Source organism: Erythranthe guttata, chromosome 5 (genome assembly GCF_056151865.1).
Source record: "Erythranthe guttata isolate IM_541 chromosome 5, IM_541, whole genome shotgun sequence".
In the NCBI taxonomy this organism is placed as follows: domain Eukaryota; kingdom Viridiplantae; phylum Streptophyta; class Magnoliopsida; order Lamiales; family Phrymaceae; genus Erythranthe; species Erythranthe guttata.
Window position 1 is genome coordinate 1,763,742 of NC_142537.1, and position 19,211 is coordinate 1,782,952.

The 19,211-nt window shown below is 32.6% G+C and overlaps 3 protein-coding genes across 3 annotated transcripts; all 3 read left to right on the forward strand.

Moving 5' to 3' along the window:
• Window positions 1–5,255: 5,255 nt before the first annotated feature.
• Window positions 5,256–12,480, forward strand: LOC105966169 (uncharacterized). The gene is made up of 3 exons (XM_012990732.2): window positions 5,256–5,775; window positions 6,018–7,298; window positions 11,638–12,480. The coding sequence occupies exons 2-3, from the start codon at window positions 6,246–6,248 to the stop codon at window positions 12,295–12,297; spliced, it is 1,713 nt and encodes a 570-aa protein (XP_012846186.2). The 5' UTR covers window positions 5,256–5,775; window positions 6,018–6,245; the 3' UTR covers window positions 12,298–12,480.
• Window positions 12,481–13,208: 728 nt separating this feature from the next.
• On the forward strand, window positions 13,209–14,082 carry LOC105966041 (uncharacterized). Its single transcript, XM_012990581.2, has one exon. It carries the CDS (start codon window positions 13,246–13,248, stop codon window positions 13,942–13,944), a length of 699 nt encoding a protein of 232 aa, XP_012846035.2. The 5' UTR covers window positions 13,209–13,245; the 3' UTR covers window positions 13,945–14,082.
• A 2,729-nt stretch (window positions 14,083–16,811) lies between these two features.
• On the forward strand, window positions 16,812–19,123 carry HMT-1 (Homocysteine S-methyltransferase family protein). Its single transcript, XM_012990740.2, has 7 exons — window positions 16,812–17,193; window positions 17,296–17,352; window positions 17,494–17,699; window positions 18,139–18,268; window positions 18,364–18,567; window positions 18,683–18,754; window positions 18,853–19,123. The coding sequence occupies exons 1-7, from the start codon at window positions 17,014–17,016 to the stop codon at window positions 18,994–18,996; spliced, it is 993 nt and encodes a 330-aa protein (XP_012846194.2). The 5' UTR covers window positions 16,812–17,013; the 3' UTR covers window positions 18,997–19,123.
• Window positions 19,124–19,211: the final 88 nt, after the last annotated feature.

Sequence of the window (19,211 nt, forward strand, 5' to 3'; positions counted from 1 at the left end):
GTATGTAAGAAATATAGGCATTCGGTTTCATCATACATTAGTAGGGTAAATTACAATCACCCCTTAGGTATGGTGAATTTACGAAAAATCCCCCTTGTTTGGATAATTATATCTACCGCCCTCCAGGCCCGGCCCTAGGCTATAGGCAACTTTGGCCTATGCCTAGGGCCCCCAACTTTTCAGTATTATGGTTAGGGCCCCAAAAATTATGTTTACTATATAGTTAGGGCCCCCAAATACGAAATATAATTTATATTTTCTTATTTAAAAAAAATATTAATATATATAGCCTGAATTTTATACAAAAAATAATATATTAGTTAATAATTTTAATACTTGTATTTAAACTAAAATAAAAATATCCAAAATATTTAATTTTATATTAAAAAATAATGTAAAGGGCCCTAAATTTATTACTTCGCCTAGGGCCCCATATGGGCTTGAGCCGGGCCTGCCGCCCTCAACTATGTTTTTTTCTTACATCTCCACCTTTATGGTGTCAAATTCAACATAATCATCTAGATTTCGTGGAATGTGCTCTAGTTCGTACTCGTTTTGATGTAAAAATACATTTTCTGATGCACCGCAATCTGGTATAAACAAGCCAAAAAACACGTATTATGATCATCTTGCTTCAAAATGTGAAGTTCGAATGGGATAAAACGGGAACAAAAGTGATAATATTCCATATAATCTCAAAGATTCCACTAAATTTGAAACCGCAAAGATAACGTATAAAGAAATAGGATGGTTATAATTACCCTAACAAGATGGGAGTTTTTATGATTTAACTATATCTCAGTGGTGGTTGAAATTTACCATACATTAGTATAAAATATATTAATATGTGTTCGTTTGTTATAGTATGTTATATACAATTTGTATTTTTTTTAAATGAAATTAGAAATTATACACGATATATATAGGTCCGACGTGCCACGATATCCTAATTTTATGGGCTATACAAAGAAAAGTCAACTCTAGATTAAATGTGTAATTAGTTTATTACAATTTTATTTTGGGATTTGATAAACGTCGTTCGAGCTTTAATAATACAATTTCGACTTTAAACGTGATTTTGATCATTTTTTATTCCAAATTTTGCAAAATACGAAAAAATAAGATTTTTAGTATTCTGAGTTAGTTTTCTAGTCCAACTTGAATCACCAAAATTGGGTGTCGGAGAAAGATATACATGAATCAATAGATACTGCCCACAACTTTGATGTATTGATGGATCTAAATTCAAAATGTGATTCATTCATGCATAACTTTGTCACACGACATTCAATCTAGCGAATTTAAGTTGAATTAGAAAACTAACCTCAAGGACTACTGTTTCGTGTTTCAAATTTTGCCAAAATCAAAATAGAAATATGTCAAAATTAGGTTCGAAGTCAAAACGATATTAGAAAAATTGGAAACGACATTTAACATTTCAGTTTCATTTTTCAACTATTCAATCATGTATTTTACCGAGTTCGAGCATGAATGTATTTCTAAGAGTTCGAGTCATTAAACTCATGTACATATTCTGTTTCTTCGTTTATATTTTTTTATTCTCCTCAAGGAGTTGTAAACTGCGACGGAACTAACAATTTTTTATTTGATTAAACATAATTTTTACGAGGGTTCAGGTTTAACTCTATGTACAAAAAATAGCACAAGATTAATATATACATAAACATATCTAGAATATCACAAATCTGATTACTTAATGTTACATTTCAAAATATAATGATGCGATTTCATTACAAATTGCAATTTACCATTTCAAATTTTAATTTTCTGACAATTGTTTTAACAATCTTGATTGATTGGGATACTCGGGAACCAAAAATATTTCTTAATAAATTGATTGATAAGATCTGTTGGAATTTCTTGATATTTCTTACGAAAATGTAAGATTTATTGAAACATAATTTTCGTGAAAAGTCATCTAATTATGAAGATGGTAGCATTAGGTCAATTGATCGATTATTATAGACCAATTTAAAAAATAAAATTAAAAACCCTCACACTTGCAATGGGTGATTGTTAAACGTAAATGAGGTTAAATTACAAACCACCCTGCACACCTAATATGCATGGGTGAATGTGATTATGTGCCCATCTACGGTTAATAATTACCCAATGTGAATAAATAATAATTTGTTGTAGCATATAATTTCTCGTAGGGAGTTCTGTTTTTAATTAAGATAAATGAACTAATAAAATTTTCTAGTATGAATACAAACCAAACGACGTTAAGTGAAGATGAGGATCGGTGTTCGAATCGCCGAATTTTCTCTGAAGAAAACCTTGTACAAAGATTTTAATTGGGCTATTAGAAATTTATATAAATACAATATTAATTTGGAGGACGGAGTTTAATGATTTTATGTAAAGAATTAGGTAAATCAATATAAAATTAATTTTTCAATATTATGTATATTTACACAATGCATCTCGCTATCTATGACTACCAAATAAAAAATTCAAAAGTTTGACTTTTTTTCTTTTAGTAAGAAATTTCCAAAGTTTTAAAGAATTCAATTGTGATCACTCTAAATTTAAAACGATATTAATATTTATAAAAGTTGTTTGGCGCATTGATGTAATTGGATTTAACCTTAATTAATATTGATATAATCCTTGGAGCCACAAAATCTACATTAGATATTATATATTAAAATTTTCCAGATTTTTGTCATATATTTTTGTAATGAGATATTAGTGTATTCATGTAATATAATTAGTAATATATAATACATAATCTGATGTGTGTTATATGAAAAGTCATATTTTTGGTCAACTCAATTCTACAAGTCAAAAAGCCCACAAGATTTCATAATTTAATATGTAATAATAATTAATATGGTTAATATATTTTGCTGCATGGATGTGCATGGTAAAAGCCATTGGTATGTATGTAACATGTGTATCATATGACCATAGTGCCTAAAGCAATTAATGACCAAAAAAATATTCAATTTGTAAAAGAATTTTGACGTGTCCAGAAATAAAAAGTAAAGGACGAATGTACCCCTAGAAGCACTTATATCTACACTATCGACCATCGTCTTCAATATTAATTAGGGATATTTTTGCTTTCTATAGGGCTAGATAAACGTGTAATTAATGAATTGAAATTGAAAAAAATAGGGGAATTAAAAATATTAATTGTCAAAAAAATAAAAAAAATTCATGATAAGTTCATTAATAAATGGCATAACCTTTTTTTCCCCCGGTACCGTATGCAACTTCACTTCGTGTTATTTCGAGTTTGTACGATCTTCTTCAATAGCTTAATATTAGAAGGAATCTCGTAGTTTCTTCAACGATAGAATCAATATGCTTGAAAAAATTCTTCTCAAGGAATATGCAAAGATCTTTGAGAGATGATCAAACACAATAAGGAAATCCATGTGTTACTAATGAATGTTATACCCAATTGGTATCATCCACTAATTTAAGCCCTAATTTAAAAGTTACATTTCGATCCAGACATTTTTGAACATGCCGCTAATATATAACGAACGGGGACAAGGAAAAAACATGTAGATACTCGGATATATATACGTACATACACATTTGACCTAATTATGATCTAGCAAGCGGAGTTTAAAATATGTGGGCCGATCGTTTTACTCATGCCTTTTAAAATATTTATGGGCATACATAATTAAATATGTAACGGCCTTTTCATCTTTAGTGTATTAATTCAAGTTCGAGAAACTTGATTGCTTATGATGCGGCCTAAATCTAACGTAACTAGTTAAATTTAATAAAAGATTGGGCTGCATAATTAGTATTGCATTTTAAAACTATTATGGGCTCGTATAATTAAATATTAACAGCCTTTACGTCTTCAGAGTTAAGAATAATTATGGACGTACGAACGAAACAAATAATTAATGCTTGATGAGGCCGGTCCATATCAATATAATTTGGCCCACATAAATTGAATCGAAATAATTAGTTATACTTGCCTATTTTAACAAGATGTGACTTCCTACAAAAAAGGCCCAAACGAACACGACTAAATACCTCGAGACACATTACATCGTCCTCTTTATTGTAAAATGCTTCTTGCTATGTTCATTTATACAATTTTCAAATTATCCTCAATATTTTATAATTAAATATATTTTTTACTCAATCACCACCATAATTTTTTTCATCAATTTAGCAAAATTGAATTTAAAAATAAATGTACCTTATTTAAAAAGATTGACCACCATAAGCATGCAAAAATAAATAAACCCAACTCAAGGAAAATATTCCTATGGTTTCATTCCAAAAATGAAACAAATCAATAGAAAAAAAATGAAATAAATCAATACCAAAATTAAGAATTAAAAAAAAAAGTTTGAAAAACATTTGCAATATATGCTGTCGTTTTCCTTCCATGCATGCATAGAAATAATTTTCTCTTGGAGGGGTAAAAACGTGTAATAAAATGATGACAGGGCTACTTCAGTGGCACAACCGTAATACTCTTCAACAACAGCCCCTAAATACATCCAACCCCAAAATTGTCTATATTCAATAATAATACGACGACGAGTCTCAGCATCACCACCAAACAGTATCACCCAACCTATCCCACGCGCACCCCACGTCGCGTGGACATCACATTCTAAATTTATTCAACAAAAAAGGAAAAATCATTTGAACTGAAACCACGCGCGCTCAAAGAGAAAAAAACCCAAAGAATCTTTCACCTACTATGGCCAATAGCAATGATGTACATGGCATACATGTCATGATGTATGGGGGGTCATGGGTCATGTATGGCCATAGCCAGCTAATCATGCATTTAATTCCCTACACCATAATACACACCACAAAATCTGTACACACACTATATATACAGCCCCACATACACCCATTTTAGTGTGTGCCCCATCATTTTTCTTTTTTGACCACCACAGTAAAAGAAAAAAAAAAACACACTCAGTTGAGTGTGTGGAGGAGAGGACCCCCAGTGGGTGAAAAGCAGCAGGTATAATAGCCATACTGTATGTATATGTGTGTATGTATGTATGTATAATGTATGTTTGTAATTTTTTATTATTATTATTTTTATGTTTTTGGTTCTTGAGATTGGGGTTCTTGGGTCAGTCAACTGATGTATGTGTTGTTGTGAAATAAAAGAAAAGAAAGAATTAAAAATTAAATAATAATAATATAATATAATTAGAATAAAAATGAAAAACAATTTTCCGAAAAGTCCACTTTATAACACAGTATATTACACAGAGAGCCACTGGGTTTGTATTGAAGAGGTGTTTTCTTATGTCACTGTTGTTGCTGCAAATCTTTCGATAATCCCATAACCCAGATTGTTTGTCACCTTCTACACTGTCGAATTATTCGTAACCGTAGATTTCTAATCCGTTTTCCACACTCTGTATTTACTTCTTTTGGTTCTTGATAGATAGAGAGAGAAAGAGGGTGTGATATAGATAGAGAGAGAAAGAGAGAGAGAGAGAGAGGGATTTATTTATATCTCTATAAATAGATATCTGATCCGACTTTATCTCTCTTTTTTTCTTTGGGTGCTCTGATTTTTTATTTTAATTTTCAGAGAAGAGAAGAGAAGTGGATTTTTATGTCGGCAGGTTTTGAATTGGGTGCTGTTGTTGTTGTATTTGGAATTGGGGGTAATTGGAAGAGGTGTTTGTCAACATATTGCAGTGATTGCATGCGAAAATCACTCTGCTGTGGATTATTCCAGCAGAGCACACTCAATTTCTTCCCAACTGTTTCGATGCGTTTGAGGCCCAAAAGGTACAACACACTCTCTTTCTTCCTTAAACCCCTTTTAGGGTTTTTGTTTTTTGATTTTTTTTATTTTTTTTAATCTCATATCTGTTTGTTCAATTTGTCTGCCTGTGTTCTTGATGGGTTCTTGATGGGTTTATGGGTATTTTTTGGGGGGTTTTCGCCGCCGGATCTGATATTTGGTTTTTCTAATTTTTTCTGGTTTTTTTTTTTTTTTTTAAATTCTTGTGTTTGGTTTGTTGATGCAGGACTTGTTCTGGAGTTCAATTTTTTGGGGGTTATCACATAAATCGGCTATTCAATCTTTTCTTGTTCTTGAGAATCAAAAACCCCTTCATACAATCTCTCTGAGATTTTTTCTTGAAAAAATTTTGCAACCCATTTTCCCTTTTTCTTTTTGAGTAATTTAGTTTTGGAAGAGTCACAGTTTTGAGGGTATTCTTTTTGAGGGGGTTAAAAAAAAACAAAAAACAAAAATGTTCGTAAAGAAAACCATTCCGGAGCTTCGAAAACCAGTTCGATTCAATCAGGTGTCCATTTCCAAGAAACCGCGGGCCAAACCCGAACCCGCCCGACAGCCGAGGAGGGTCCGTATCATCTGCAACGACCCGGATGCCACCGACTCTTCCGACGATGAACGAGCCCCCGAGAAGGTCAAACGGGTCATCCGCGAAGTTTACTTCCCAACCCACGACCCGGTTAAGGCGACGAAACCAACTGCTGATGAAATTGCCAAGAAGGAAAAGGTTTTCCCACCGAGAATCGAAATCAAACGAAACTCAGTTACGGGGAAATACAGGGGCGTTCGGCAACGCAAATGGGGCAAATGGGCTGCGGAAATCCGCGACCCGATCCAGCACAAACGGGTCTGGTTGGGTACCTACGACACCGCTGAGGACGCTTCGATGGCTTACGAGATAAGGCGAATGGAGTTCGAGGAAATGGCCAAGAATAGTGGAGTGGACTTCTCGTTCGAGAAGAGTTCTTCCAATAGCAAGAACAATGTGGAGAAGCCGAAGAAGCATCCCAAAGACGCCGTTTTGGATTCCTCGGTCTCGGAGGAATCTAGCGGGAGTGCGGTTTCTCTCACTTCGCACACATCTCCTGCATCGGTGCTCGAACTGCTCGAATTGGATTCTTTGACCTCCGCTTGGGGTTTCAATGTCAAGAACGAGGAAGTTAAGGCTATGGATAATGTGCTTCTAGAAGCTAATAATGTTGTCGAGGATAACATTAATGATGAATTGATGGCGTTGGCGCAAATCGGACAAGAAATGGATTTGGATATGGATATGGAGTTTGGTCCGCTTTTGGCGGGAGATGGTTTTTCTGCGGCCTTGGACGATTTTGTTTCCGATTTCTTGGATATCCCGATTGGCGGGACTCACGAAGATGACGGTGGGCCGATCCCGTTGCCCGATTGCGATTTCGACTTCGATTTCGGAGGTTGTGTTGATGACCTTGCTTGGATTGATGATGTGCCAGTGCCACCTGTGATGAATGGAGCAACCCCCCTCAATATAGCATGCCCATAAGTTTTGCAGCTAGTATTTAAATTAATAATAAAAATAATAATAATATTATTATAGGTAACTAAGTATTTTTAAATATAGAGTGTTCTATCAAGAACCGGTCGGGACGATGTAAATCGTTTCGTTCGGGTTTTTAATTTATTTATTTTTATATATTTATAAAGAGTTTGTTTGTGAGAAAGATTTTGTGTGAGGGAATAGAGATCGATGAGCTTCTTTTTTTGTATTAATTGTGTTGCAAGAGTTATTAAATATAGAAGAAGGGGGCTTTTGGGTTTTCTTGTGCTATTAGAGCCGTCCAAGGGTTTCTAAAGAGTGTGTTTAATGTTTGTTTAATGAAAACTACATTTTTTTTGGTGCTAATGATTCTTGTTTAGTGTTTAATTAATTATTTTAATGTTTTTTTATGATTGTTATATAAAGTTAATTTCTTGATAATGTAATGTCAATTGAAGGATCTTTATAGTTGGGATTGAAAGTAACACATTCCTAATGTACAAGATTTGGCTTTGTCATTTACTTGCCTTTTGTTTTATTGATGCATATTCTATGTATATATCACTTATTTGTTCTCACTCCACTACACTTCTATCCACACTATTCTATGGTGTTATAGATGTTACATCGAGTTAAAACATATCGCAGATACTTATATTGTCGATCTACGCCTTTGTTTTCGTATACATGTTCGTGTGCAAAGTGGATAATTAATAATAGATGTGTGTACAAAGTGGATAATTTACAATACACGTGTATAGTAGCCTTTACCAGAGTGTAACATAAATAAGCTATTTTCTTGATCTTGATTAGTAATTTCAACTCGTGTCTTACGATTGTTATTTATCAATAGAAGTACATGTTTAACGCCAAATATACGTTTATGGTAAGATCTTATATAGATAAGGTACGTATTTTGTGCGTAATTCAAAATGTAATTGACTATTCGTGTTTCTGCTTACACGTGTATCCTCGTGAATGGAACTAACGACATACTAGATAGATGTGATCTGCATCACAAACGTGCATGAAGATTTAAGTCGGGGGTTTATCTAAACAAAATCTTTTGACGCTCAAGTTAATATAACAGTTAAACAAGTAACTAAATATAAAGAGAGTTTGACAATAGTTAATTGTGTAATTTAAAGTAATTAGCTTAAATGTTATTCATAACTATAATAATAGAACCATACAGACTTGAAATTCTATGTGTAGTAAGAGGTTGAGTTTCTTATTCTCAATTGAAGAGGAATAATATTTTTGGGTCCCATGGAATTGTAATAAGAGAATAAAAGCCTAGTATGTAATGTTCTTCCTTCCTAAAAATTCAGACTAATAAATAGCTTTTATAACAAGGGTATTAAAGTAATTTGAACATCAACACCACTTAATATAAAATTTGGTGGCAGGTTATTTCTATGCTTCAGACGGTGAGATTATACCGTTGTTGTTGTTGTTTTTTTTTTTTTTTTTTTTTATGTGAACATACACCAATATGAGTGCGTGCGTTTGTGTGTATGTCAATGGTAAAGATTTACCCGATGTATTTTTACTTAGTGCAGTAGTATAAACCATATGGAGAATATACTTAGTTGAATTGAAGACTTTGTAAACACAATCTTTGATTAAAATTGAAAAGGCTGAATTGAAGATTTGGAACTATTGAGAAACAATCTTTGTTTTCAAATTGAAAAGACTTTCTTACGTAAAGGAAATTCCTGCCTCCCTCAACTTTGACAATTTGGTACTCAGCCCCCGGAAGTTTAGAAATTTAGCAGAAGCCCTGTTTGCTTGGATACAAAGTCTAAAATACCCTTACTGTTATTGTTTTGATATTTCTGCAATCACTTTATTATTTCAACCTGATCAATTCCATGACTTTTTAGTCCCTAAACAATGAGATTTTTTATTTCGTTAAATAGAGATTCGTTTGCCTTATTAATACTATTGTACAAATAAATTATGCGTGAATTGCATTTTGCACCTAAAATAAAGCATGAATTGATGATTTGCACCTCCCAAAATTAGTGGCAAAAACTACCGTCACCATACATTTATTTTTTTATTATTAGAATTTGACCCCAAAGTTTATTTTTTTATTTTTTATTAATAGATTGAGAAAAGGGCAACAATAAGTCCATCAAAAGATGTCATAAAATACCTTTGTGACAAGGCTCCTCACAGACAGGCGATAGCTGTATCCCAAATTCTCTCAAAAAAAGGAATAAAATTAAAATTAAAATAGAGAGGGGTAAAAAGGGAAAAAAATAAATCAAAAGGACAAAAAATATATAAATAAAGAAGACAAGAATTATGGGTGTGGAAATATAACATGTTAAATAGTATGGCATGAATTGGGTTGGTAGGTGGCAATTTTGACACTGCTTTAATATGTGTGTTGCTTCTTATGTTGGAAAAATCAAGTACACGTACTCTTTTGTTTACTTTTCATCATAATTAAATAAAAATAATAAATATATATTCTAATAATTGATTATAAATTGTACAGGTACACTGGAGGCTTTGGAAAAAATTGGTTTCAACAATCGAATTTAATTATTGCAGTTTGGACTGTGACACGAATCTACCCACAATATTTACTACCACAAACATGAATTATTTATATTAAAAAAATAATATTTAAAATTAGCAATTAAAACAAGATTAGATAAATTGGTTTCCACTTTCCTCCCTCGAATTTAATTATCTGCATTAGCAGATCCAAAATTTTAAGTTTGAGGGGCTCGAATGCATATAAAAACACCGCCGGGGCTTAATTCATATTATTATTATTATTATTATTATTATTATTATTATTATTATTATTATTATTATTATTATTATTATTATTATTATTATTATTATTATTATTATTATTATTATTATTATTATTATTATTATTATTATTATTATTATTATTATTATTATTATTATTAAGATATATTTTAAATGACTATTTTAAGATTGATGAACAATGGTGTTGCGTTTAGAGTTCAAAATGGCCTCAAAATGCCGACATGATACTCACTTAGACAACACGTACTTCACCACTGAACCAAATATACTTGATTCTAGACGTAAGCGTACTATGTTGACGCATTTATTCTACTACATGAGTAGCAATACTAGTACTTTTCATCTCTTGTTTCAACACCATCCAACCACACTAACAATACTATTGTTTAATACGACATATACTACTGCAGTCACATAAAACACAAAATATTTCAAAAAATAATACGAGAAGCGTCTTTCTCAGAACCTATATCAAACTATCAAACATCTTTTAAATATGTGACTAGAAAAAAAAAATCAAATCTTATTTCTTCCCCTTCACAATTCTTCGAGAATGGGTCTCTTTCTTCTTTTCATTTTGTTTTCTTCACGAGTTTTTTCTTGCGCCTTTTCATTTGTTGTTTAAAGAAAAATAACTGAAAATTGAGTTTTGAATTGGAACGGGGCAAGGAAAGAAAAGAGAAAAGAGAAAGAGAAATAGAGGAAAGAGAAAAGAGAAAAGAAAGAAAAAAGGAAGAGAGAGAAAAATTAAATTAAGAGAGAGACAGAGAGAGAAAAAAAATAATATAATAATATAAACATAGGGACTGAACTGCATGTGAAACTCTGCAGTAGGGACTGATCCGCCTATAAAACGTCTGTAGGAACTGATCCGCCCTTTAAGTTTGTATTTTGAGATTTATCTATACTTACCCCTTCATATTATATTATATTTCTATTCTTCAATGTCATCATTAAACGTGACAATTTTGTTTTTATTACTTTCTAGCTGACCTCGTATGAAACAAATCCTTGGATACTGTATTTATTTAATTTTAATAGTTTCTCTCTTTGCACGTGCTAACCATTTCCATGGGCTGAAATCTGTACTTTCAGCAATTTTTTTTTATAATATCCAAATTTCTATTACGCAAATAATAGTTCACCTACAAAACGAAAAGAATGAGACATTTAATTTACGGCCCAAATCAGTTGTTCGGGCCCATAATAAAAGCAGCTTTACTTACTAAGGCCCATACCCGGGAATATTTGGACCCGGCCCATTAGGGTTCTTTGGTATCTTTTATTGTAAATTATCTGTATTTTTTCATTCTCGGTTGTCACCCACAGAAAATATGCCACCAGCATATTCTGATTTCTTTATGTTTTTCTTGATTTATGTTGTCATGTAAACTCATAAATTATTATGTTACAGCCTTTTATTTTTATTTTTTTATTTTATCTGATATATATTATATTAAATTTATATATATTTCTTTGTACAATTTTTTTTTTCACCGGTCGCCTCTCTCTCTCTCTCTCTCTCTCAACCAGAAAATAATATTTCTTCCCCAAATTAAATTTTCTTCCCCAATTTTATATGGAAAATCTCACAAACAACGCAAAGAAAATCAGAGTCACGTATTCCGATCCAGACGCCACCGATTCATCGTCGGACGAAACCGAATCGACTCAGAGGAAATCGAAGAGGAAAGTCCACGAAGTTTTCGTCGCCGCCGACGCGGTGAATTTCGCCGACGAGGTTGTGAAATTCCGCAAGCGGACCGGGAAATCGAAATTCGTCGGAGTACGGCGGAGGGAATCGGGGAAATACGCCGCCGAAATTAGGGATTCGTCGAAGAAGAAGCGTCTTTGGCTGGGCACCTTCCCCACCGCCGAAGAGGCATCTAGGGTTTACCTCTCGAAGAAACGCGAACTTGAGGGCAAGCTGACGGCCAAAAGGGGATCCGATTGGATTCCATGTGAGAAGCCGCCGTCAGCTCAGGATTCGCCGTCTTCGGTGCTCGAGAACGAGAACTTTGAGCCGCCTGAGGAAATCCGCCGCCGTGACACCGCCGCGGGAGAGGAGGTTTCAGGCGAAGACAAGGTTGGGTATTTTTTTGGTGTGCAGATTGTTGACCAGAATGGGTTTCTAGTTGGGGAATTCAGTAAGCTCGACGATCTTAGCATCTGCGCAGCCGAAGAAGCCGATTATAAATTTTAATTTTAATTTTAATTTTAATTTTTAATTTCTTCTGACATTTGATTTCATTTGATTTCGTTGTGTTCCAGTTTTTTTTTTTTTTTTTTTTTAAGTTCTTGAATAATGATTTTCATTGTAAATATAGCCTTGAATGGTTACTTATAGTTGAATTAATTTGGATGACATGACATTCAATTTATTAAATTTTAATCACCCCTATAAAATCATTTAAATTAAAAAAAAATATATTATGCAACTATTAGAAAATATAAAAAATATCTTTTTTTTAATCTCTATGAGATATTTGATTATCTTCAATATAAATATGCTTGTAATTATAAACTCTAAATCATCAATTATAAGAATTAACTTTAATAAATCCATAATATTACTTTTATTCAAAAAATATAATTTATTAAGCAAAAGCACCCCTAAATATCTATAAAATTATTATTTTAATATTTAGTAAAGAGTATTAAAATCTATAATATAATAATTGATGTATAAAATTGGCAAAAAAAAATATATATATATATAAGGCCGGAACGGGAACAAGAACAGAGAGGGTATTATTCGGTAAAATGCGCTCGAGTTAATTTGTCATTCCTAACTATCATTGTCGAGAACTGAGTAGGTATTATTAGTTAAAATGTGCGCGAGTTAATTTATCATCCCTAATTATCGTTATCGAGAACAAAGAGAGTATTATTCGGGTAAATGCGCGCGAGTTAATTTGTCATCCCTAATTATCATTGTCACAGTATGAGTTTCATCCAATGGGGTATTATTCTTATTAGATAAAATGGGCGCGTGTGTTAATTTGTCATCCCTAATTATCATTGTCACAATCATTTTCATTAATATGTTTAATTTAATTCAACTAAATTTAATGATTATTATTTTATGAATAATGAATTGATTATGTAATAACAATTTCCATAGAATTCTCCGTCGTCACCCACAATAAATATGCCAAGATTTCTTGATTTCCACTCAGCCGTGCAAAACGATAATTACTTAAAATCCAGATACGAAAATTTACAAATAAAAAAAATCTTCTTTACGGAAGATCTCACAAACAACACGATGAAATTCAGAGTTACATACCCTGATCCAGAAGCCACCGATTCATCCTCCGACGAAATCGAATCGACCCAGATAAAATCAAAGACAAAAGCCCACGAATTTATCGTTGACAAGGCAAAGTTTCTCCCCAAAATCGCGAATTTTTCTGGTGAAAATCCGATGGGAGGATCCATGAGTTCTAACAAGCTGACCGGGAAATCGAGTCTCGCCGGAGTACGGCGGAGGAAATTTGGCAAATTCGCCGCCGTAATCAACGACCCGTTTAAGAAGAAGCGTGTTTGGCTGGGCACTTTCAACACCGCAGAAGCTGCTTCCGTGGCGTACCTCTCCAAGAAGCGTGAGTTTGACCAAAAACTGTTGACCCACCGAAGATTCGATTGGGTTCACGAGAATGAGACCTCTGATGAAACCGGCGGCGGCGCCGCCGTGGAGGAGGAAGTTTCGTCGGGAAATCCGCCAGATGAGGAATTTGGGTTCTTCAATGGTGTGCAAGTGTTTGATCGGTATGGGTATTTGGTGGGTGAATTCAGTAAGATCGATGATCTTAGAATCCACATTGACGAAAATGGTGTTTTTTGTTAGTTCTTTTTTAATATTCGGTGAAGATTCCGACATTTGAATGTAGCAGTTTTTAAGGTTAATTTAAGGTTCTTGAGTACAAAATTTTCATTGTACATTATTTCAATGTATCTAATCTAAGGACATATCTTCTCTTCTTTACTTTGACCCTTATTCGGGTTTCGAGTTTTCGGTTTTTTCCACTTATAGACACTATCTTTCCTTTACTTCTCTCGCTAATATTTTTCTCTTATAATTACAAAAAAAAGGGATATGTATTAAATGGCGAATTCATGATATGTAAATATAAACTTTTGAAGCACCCCTCTAAATCTCGCAGTCGCGCAAATATGATTGATTACGAGTTCTTTACAAATTTAAGAAAAATATTGTATTTAAAAACTCTAAAGCGACACTTAATTTAGTAAACAAATTTATGCTAAATAGCGGGCCAAACCAAAGTATTCGAGTTAATACTCAGAAGAAATTTATGCCAAATAGCGGGCCGAACCAAAGTATTCGAGTTAATACTCAAAAGATCCAAATTGGTTACGGGTTCTTTACAAATTAAATAAGATCTCGTATCTGAAAACTCTAAAGCGACACTTAATATAGTAAACAAATTTATGTTAAATAGCGGAGCGAACCGAAGTATTCGAGCTGATACTTAGAAGATCTTAATTTTGCTATTATTCTCGTTGTAGCATATTTTTTTAAGCTTTGCGAGCTCTAGTAAAATTTATTTTTATTTTCTCAAATATTTTTGTAAGCTTTGCTATTAGGTGTGAGATTTAGTCAATAAATGACTATTAAATATTTAATTAATGAAGTTAGGGATTTATAGGTAGAAATAAATTGTGTCTCGTTGGAGTTAATTATACTCTAATAGCATGTTGGGACACTGGGCTGGGCTGGGCTTCTTTTCTGATACACTTTTTAACATATATATTGGGCTTTGACAAAAACAATTTTTTTTTATTATAATTTATTTATCAGAAAGTAAGATACGAAAAAATATTTCTTAGAAATTACTAATTTTCAGACATGAAATAAGTTTAATTGTTCAATATTCAAACATTTCTTCGACATTCAACACAATTAATGAATTAAATACAATAGAACATCTACTCAATTTGTTGGCGGCCAACTCCATCCTATTTATCCGTTGACTTTTGAAGTCTAATTTGAAAATTGATTCTAATGATTTAAATTCTTGCCTGCATTACATTAACATACCTAGTCAACAAATTTATTACCTACCACTAGTTGATTTCATCAAATTCATGTGTCCCAAAAGTAAATCAAGTAGTCAAGTCAATTGTTGGTGCAATTAGTACTTAAAAAAAACAAAATATAGAAAAAAAAATTACCCATTCACATATGTCATCAAGTACCGAACAAAAAATGTTTTAAAAACAAGAAAATGTTTTGAAGTTGAAATTTACGTGTTACATAAACTAGACCACACTTGCATGCATAAATACTGAAGTTAAAAAAACCACACTACTTTTCGGCCTAATTCGACTTATTTATTTAATATTATGAATATATGAAGATAATTTAAAAAATGAGGGATAGGCCGACCATGTACACTTATAAACATGGTCCTTGCCATTTTCTCATCGATGTTAATAATAGACAATGCCACATGGTCCTTTAATTCTAGATATTAATCCACCAAAAATAAATATAATTGACTTCGAATTTCTTCTTCACAAAAAAAAATATATATTAATCCAACAAAAAAATCTTGCATAGCATAGGGTGCTACATAATAACCAATTATTCTACACCATTTATATAATATTTATTCAACGTAGTATTACAGCCAGATCGAATGAGATTTCTTAATTTAGAATCCCGCCGCGAAGGGTTCTTTTAGTAACATTGCATAAAAGGTTATAAGGCAAAATACTCCACCAACCTTCAATGGAGATGTGTCACCAAATTAGGGCTCTTATAAATTTGAATATATTATGAAAGTCAAGTCGCCGTGAACATTTCGTCGTAAAAAAAAGGGGTCAATTTGCTAAAAGCACAAAGAATTCTATTTTATATTAAGTCAATCACATTTTAATTAGTCTAACTTTTAGTTTGCATCAAGGGCTTAATTGGCCAAAACTAACTGTGTTCATAAATTAATTATTAAATTAATTCTAACGCGTGTGCACAAATTTGGTTGGTAGATGAATTGGATTTGTAGCAGAAAAGAAATAAAAATTGAAAAGGTAAATTACGGCGACCCCTTAGAGTATGGTCAAATTACGAAAAAATCTCTCTTGTTTGCGTAATTACAGTTACCCCTTCTATTTAAAACTTTTTACATAAAATTTATGTAATTCGGTTCTTTATCGAACCAAATTGTATATTCATTTCGTTAAACGGTATGAAATGTTGGCGTACCAAAATTTCGGTTCGGTTTTACCAATTTAACATCCCTAAACTGGATGGATTTTTTCGTAAAATAATACATAGTTAGGAGGTGACTGTAATTATCCAAACAAAAGAGGGATTTTCGTAATTTCACCATATCTCAGTTGTGCTTGTAATTTACCCTAAAAATTAAAACTAATTATAGTATTGTTTCCATATCGAAATAATTTTGAGATTTGACAAAACATTCCATGCAAAAGATATCGAAGATAATGTGGAAAGAATAATCATATCCAATTTTGCAGAAAAAAAAAAAAAATTTCGTTGTTTAAGTTTTGAAATCGGTGATAAATTTCATAAAAAAAATAAAAAAATAAAAAAATCGGTGATTAATAATAATATTTCCAATTTTAATCCTTATTAATATTAATAAAAAATTAGAATAAAAAATAGAAAAGAAGTCCAGGTGGATGCCAACTAAGTACCAGACCGCAGAAGCCGTCCCCGTTCAACTTTTCACACGCATAATTCTCTCTTTCTCTCTCCTCTCTCTCTCTCTCTCTCTTAAAAACTGTAAAACTCGAAAGTCGAAATACACGCATTCGACATTTTTAAGCATTCTCAAAAAGCAGCAACCTAATCCAGTTAACGTGCCTATTTGTTTGTTCTCCTTTAAAAACCCTAATCCTCCATTTTGCATTTTTGGAGAAACACAGAGAAATGGGGATACAGAATGGAATCGCCAAGGGAAATGTACTGGATGATCTGTTAGAGAAGGCCGGCGGTTGCGCCGTCGTCGACGGCGGTTTCGCCACCCAGTTGGAGAGGCACGGCGCTCTCATTAATGATCCTCTTTGGAGCGCACTCTGCCTTATCAAAGATCCTCATCTCATCACAAAGGTATATTTCTATTTATTATGTTTATGTACATTTGGACTTTTTAATTTTTATTAATTATTATAAAAAAAATTAAATAAAATATATGGATTTAATTTTTTGCAGGTGCATTTGGAGTATTTGGAAGCTGGTGCAGATGTTATAGTAACCTCCTCATATCAGGTTTGCAAATTATTATTATTTATTATTTTATTATTTTATTTTTAATCTGTTTATTTGTTTTTTTCTGGATCTTCTTATTTGTTTTTTTCAGTTTATGTTGATTTTTTTTTTATTTTTTTTTTATTTTTTATGAATGATTAGGCAACTATACCAGGATTTCTATCAAGGGGATTGTCCATGGAAGAAGCAGAATCATTGCTTACAAAAAGTGTAAAAATTGCAGCAGAAGCCCGTGATAAGTTTTGGGCCTCAGTAAAATGGAAGCCCGAAAATAATCACAACAGAGCTCTCATTGCTGCCTCCATTGGTAGCTACGGCGCATATCTTGCCGATGGATCAGAGTACAGGTCTGTGAAAATTTCTATATAGCCGTTTAAATTTTAAATTGGAACGAAATTTCCGATTTTGGAACAATATTTCATTCCGGATTCTGAAAATTCCGATTCTCGATTTTTCTGATATTGGAATTGGAATTTCTGTATGGGATTATGTTTTCCTATCCTACAAAAATTCCGTGTTCCGAATTTCGAAAATTCTGACTTTACGTTTTAGGCTACTAAAAATTTGAATTGGCGGAACCGTGCCGATTTTCGATTCTGGAACAAGTTTTTTCGTTCCAATTTCCGAAATTCCGATTTCTGATTGTCTTGGAATGAATTTGTAATTAGTTTTCACTTCCGAAACAAATCAGAATTTTTCCGAAGTTGCTAATTCTGATTCAATTTGTCCGATTTCCACTCCTGCGTTTAACTGATTCCTGTGGGGCCCCCTTTTTTAAATTTTCAGCGGCAACTACGGTCCAACCGTAACACTGGAAAAATTGAAGGATTTTCACCGGCGTCGGCTGCAAGTTCTCGTTCAAGCGGGGCCAGATTTGCTTGCTTTCGAGACCATTCCTAACAAACTGGAGGCTCAGGTATATATATTAATGAAATAAGCAAAATTTTAATATGTAAATGTATAAAAAACTAGTAATCACTATTTTAAAATTAATAAATCGATTTTGGACAGGCGTGTGTGGAGTTACTCGAGGAAGAAAAAGTGGATATTCCGTCATGGATCTGTTTCAGTTCGGTGGATGGCGAAAATGCTCCGTCGGGAGAAAGCTTTGAGGATTGCCTTAGAGTTATCAATAAGAGCACTAGGGTTTGTGCTGTTGGAATTAACTGTGCTCCACCTCATTTTGTGCTTAGCCTAATACAAACATTCAAAGAGGTATATATATATATATATATATATATATATATATATATATATATAGATTAAAAGTGAATTTAATTATTATTTTTTTATCGATTTAATTAAGTTGAAAATGAAAATATATCTGCAGTTGACTGGAAAGGCCATTGTTGTGTATCCCAACAGTGGTGAGATATGGGATGGGATTGCTAAAAGATGGCTGGTTAGTTGTTTTTCAACTATTTCGAGAAAAAAAAAAAAAAAAAATTGGAAATTTAAATTTTGACCTAATTGTGGATTTTTTTTAAATTTTTTTTGCAGCCATCGAAATGTTTCGATGATGAGAAATTTGAGTTGTTTGCGACAAAATGGAGAGATGCCGGAGCTAAACTAATAGGCGGTTGCTGTCGGACAACTCCCTCTACCGTTCAAAGGGTTTCTCGAGTTCTCAAGGAGAAAAAATGATTTACATAAACTAGGCTTAGTTCACATTATTCCAGTTCAGTGTTTATTGTTGGTTTTTGTATTATTTATTTACTCATAAAATTTACCCATTTTTGTTGTCCTATATATAGATACATTTCAATTTTTACTTCTTCTGTTTATTTAATTATTCTTACAAAAATATACAAAAATAAATACTATTGGAAACCAAAACTAACACACACTGGATGTGTAAA

Bases quoted from the DNA above. Each gene is read 5' to 3' on its own strand.
- LOC105966169 (XM_012990732.2), top strand. From the start codon at position 6,246: ATGTTCGTAAAGAAAACCATTCCGGAGCTTCGAAAACCAGTTCGATTC. The intron at 7,299-11,637 runs CCATAAGTTTTG...AGAAAATAATAT, and splicing joins CCCCCCTCAATATAGCATGC to TTCTTCCCCAAATTAAATTT.
- LOC105966041 (XM_012990581.2), top strand. From the start codon at position 13,246: ATGCCAAGATTTCTTGATTTCCACTCAGCCGTGCAAAACGATAATTAC.
- HMT-1 (XM_012990740.2), top strand. From the start codon at position 17,014: ATGGGGATACAGAATGGAATCGCCAAGGGAAATGTACTGGATGATCTG. The intron at 17,194-17,295 runs GTATATTTCTAT...AATTTTTTGCAG, and splicing joins ATCCTCATCTCATCACAAAG to GTGCATTTGGAGTATTTGGA. The intron at 17,700-18,138 runs GTCTGTGAAAAT...TTAAATTTTCAG, and splicing joins GCCGATGGATCAGAGTACAG to CGGCAACTACGGTCCAACCG.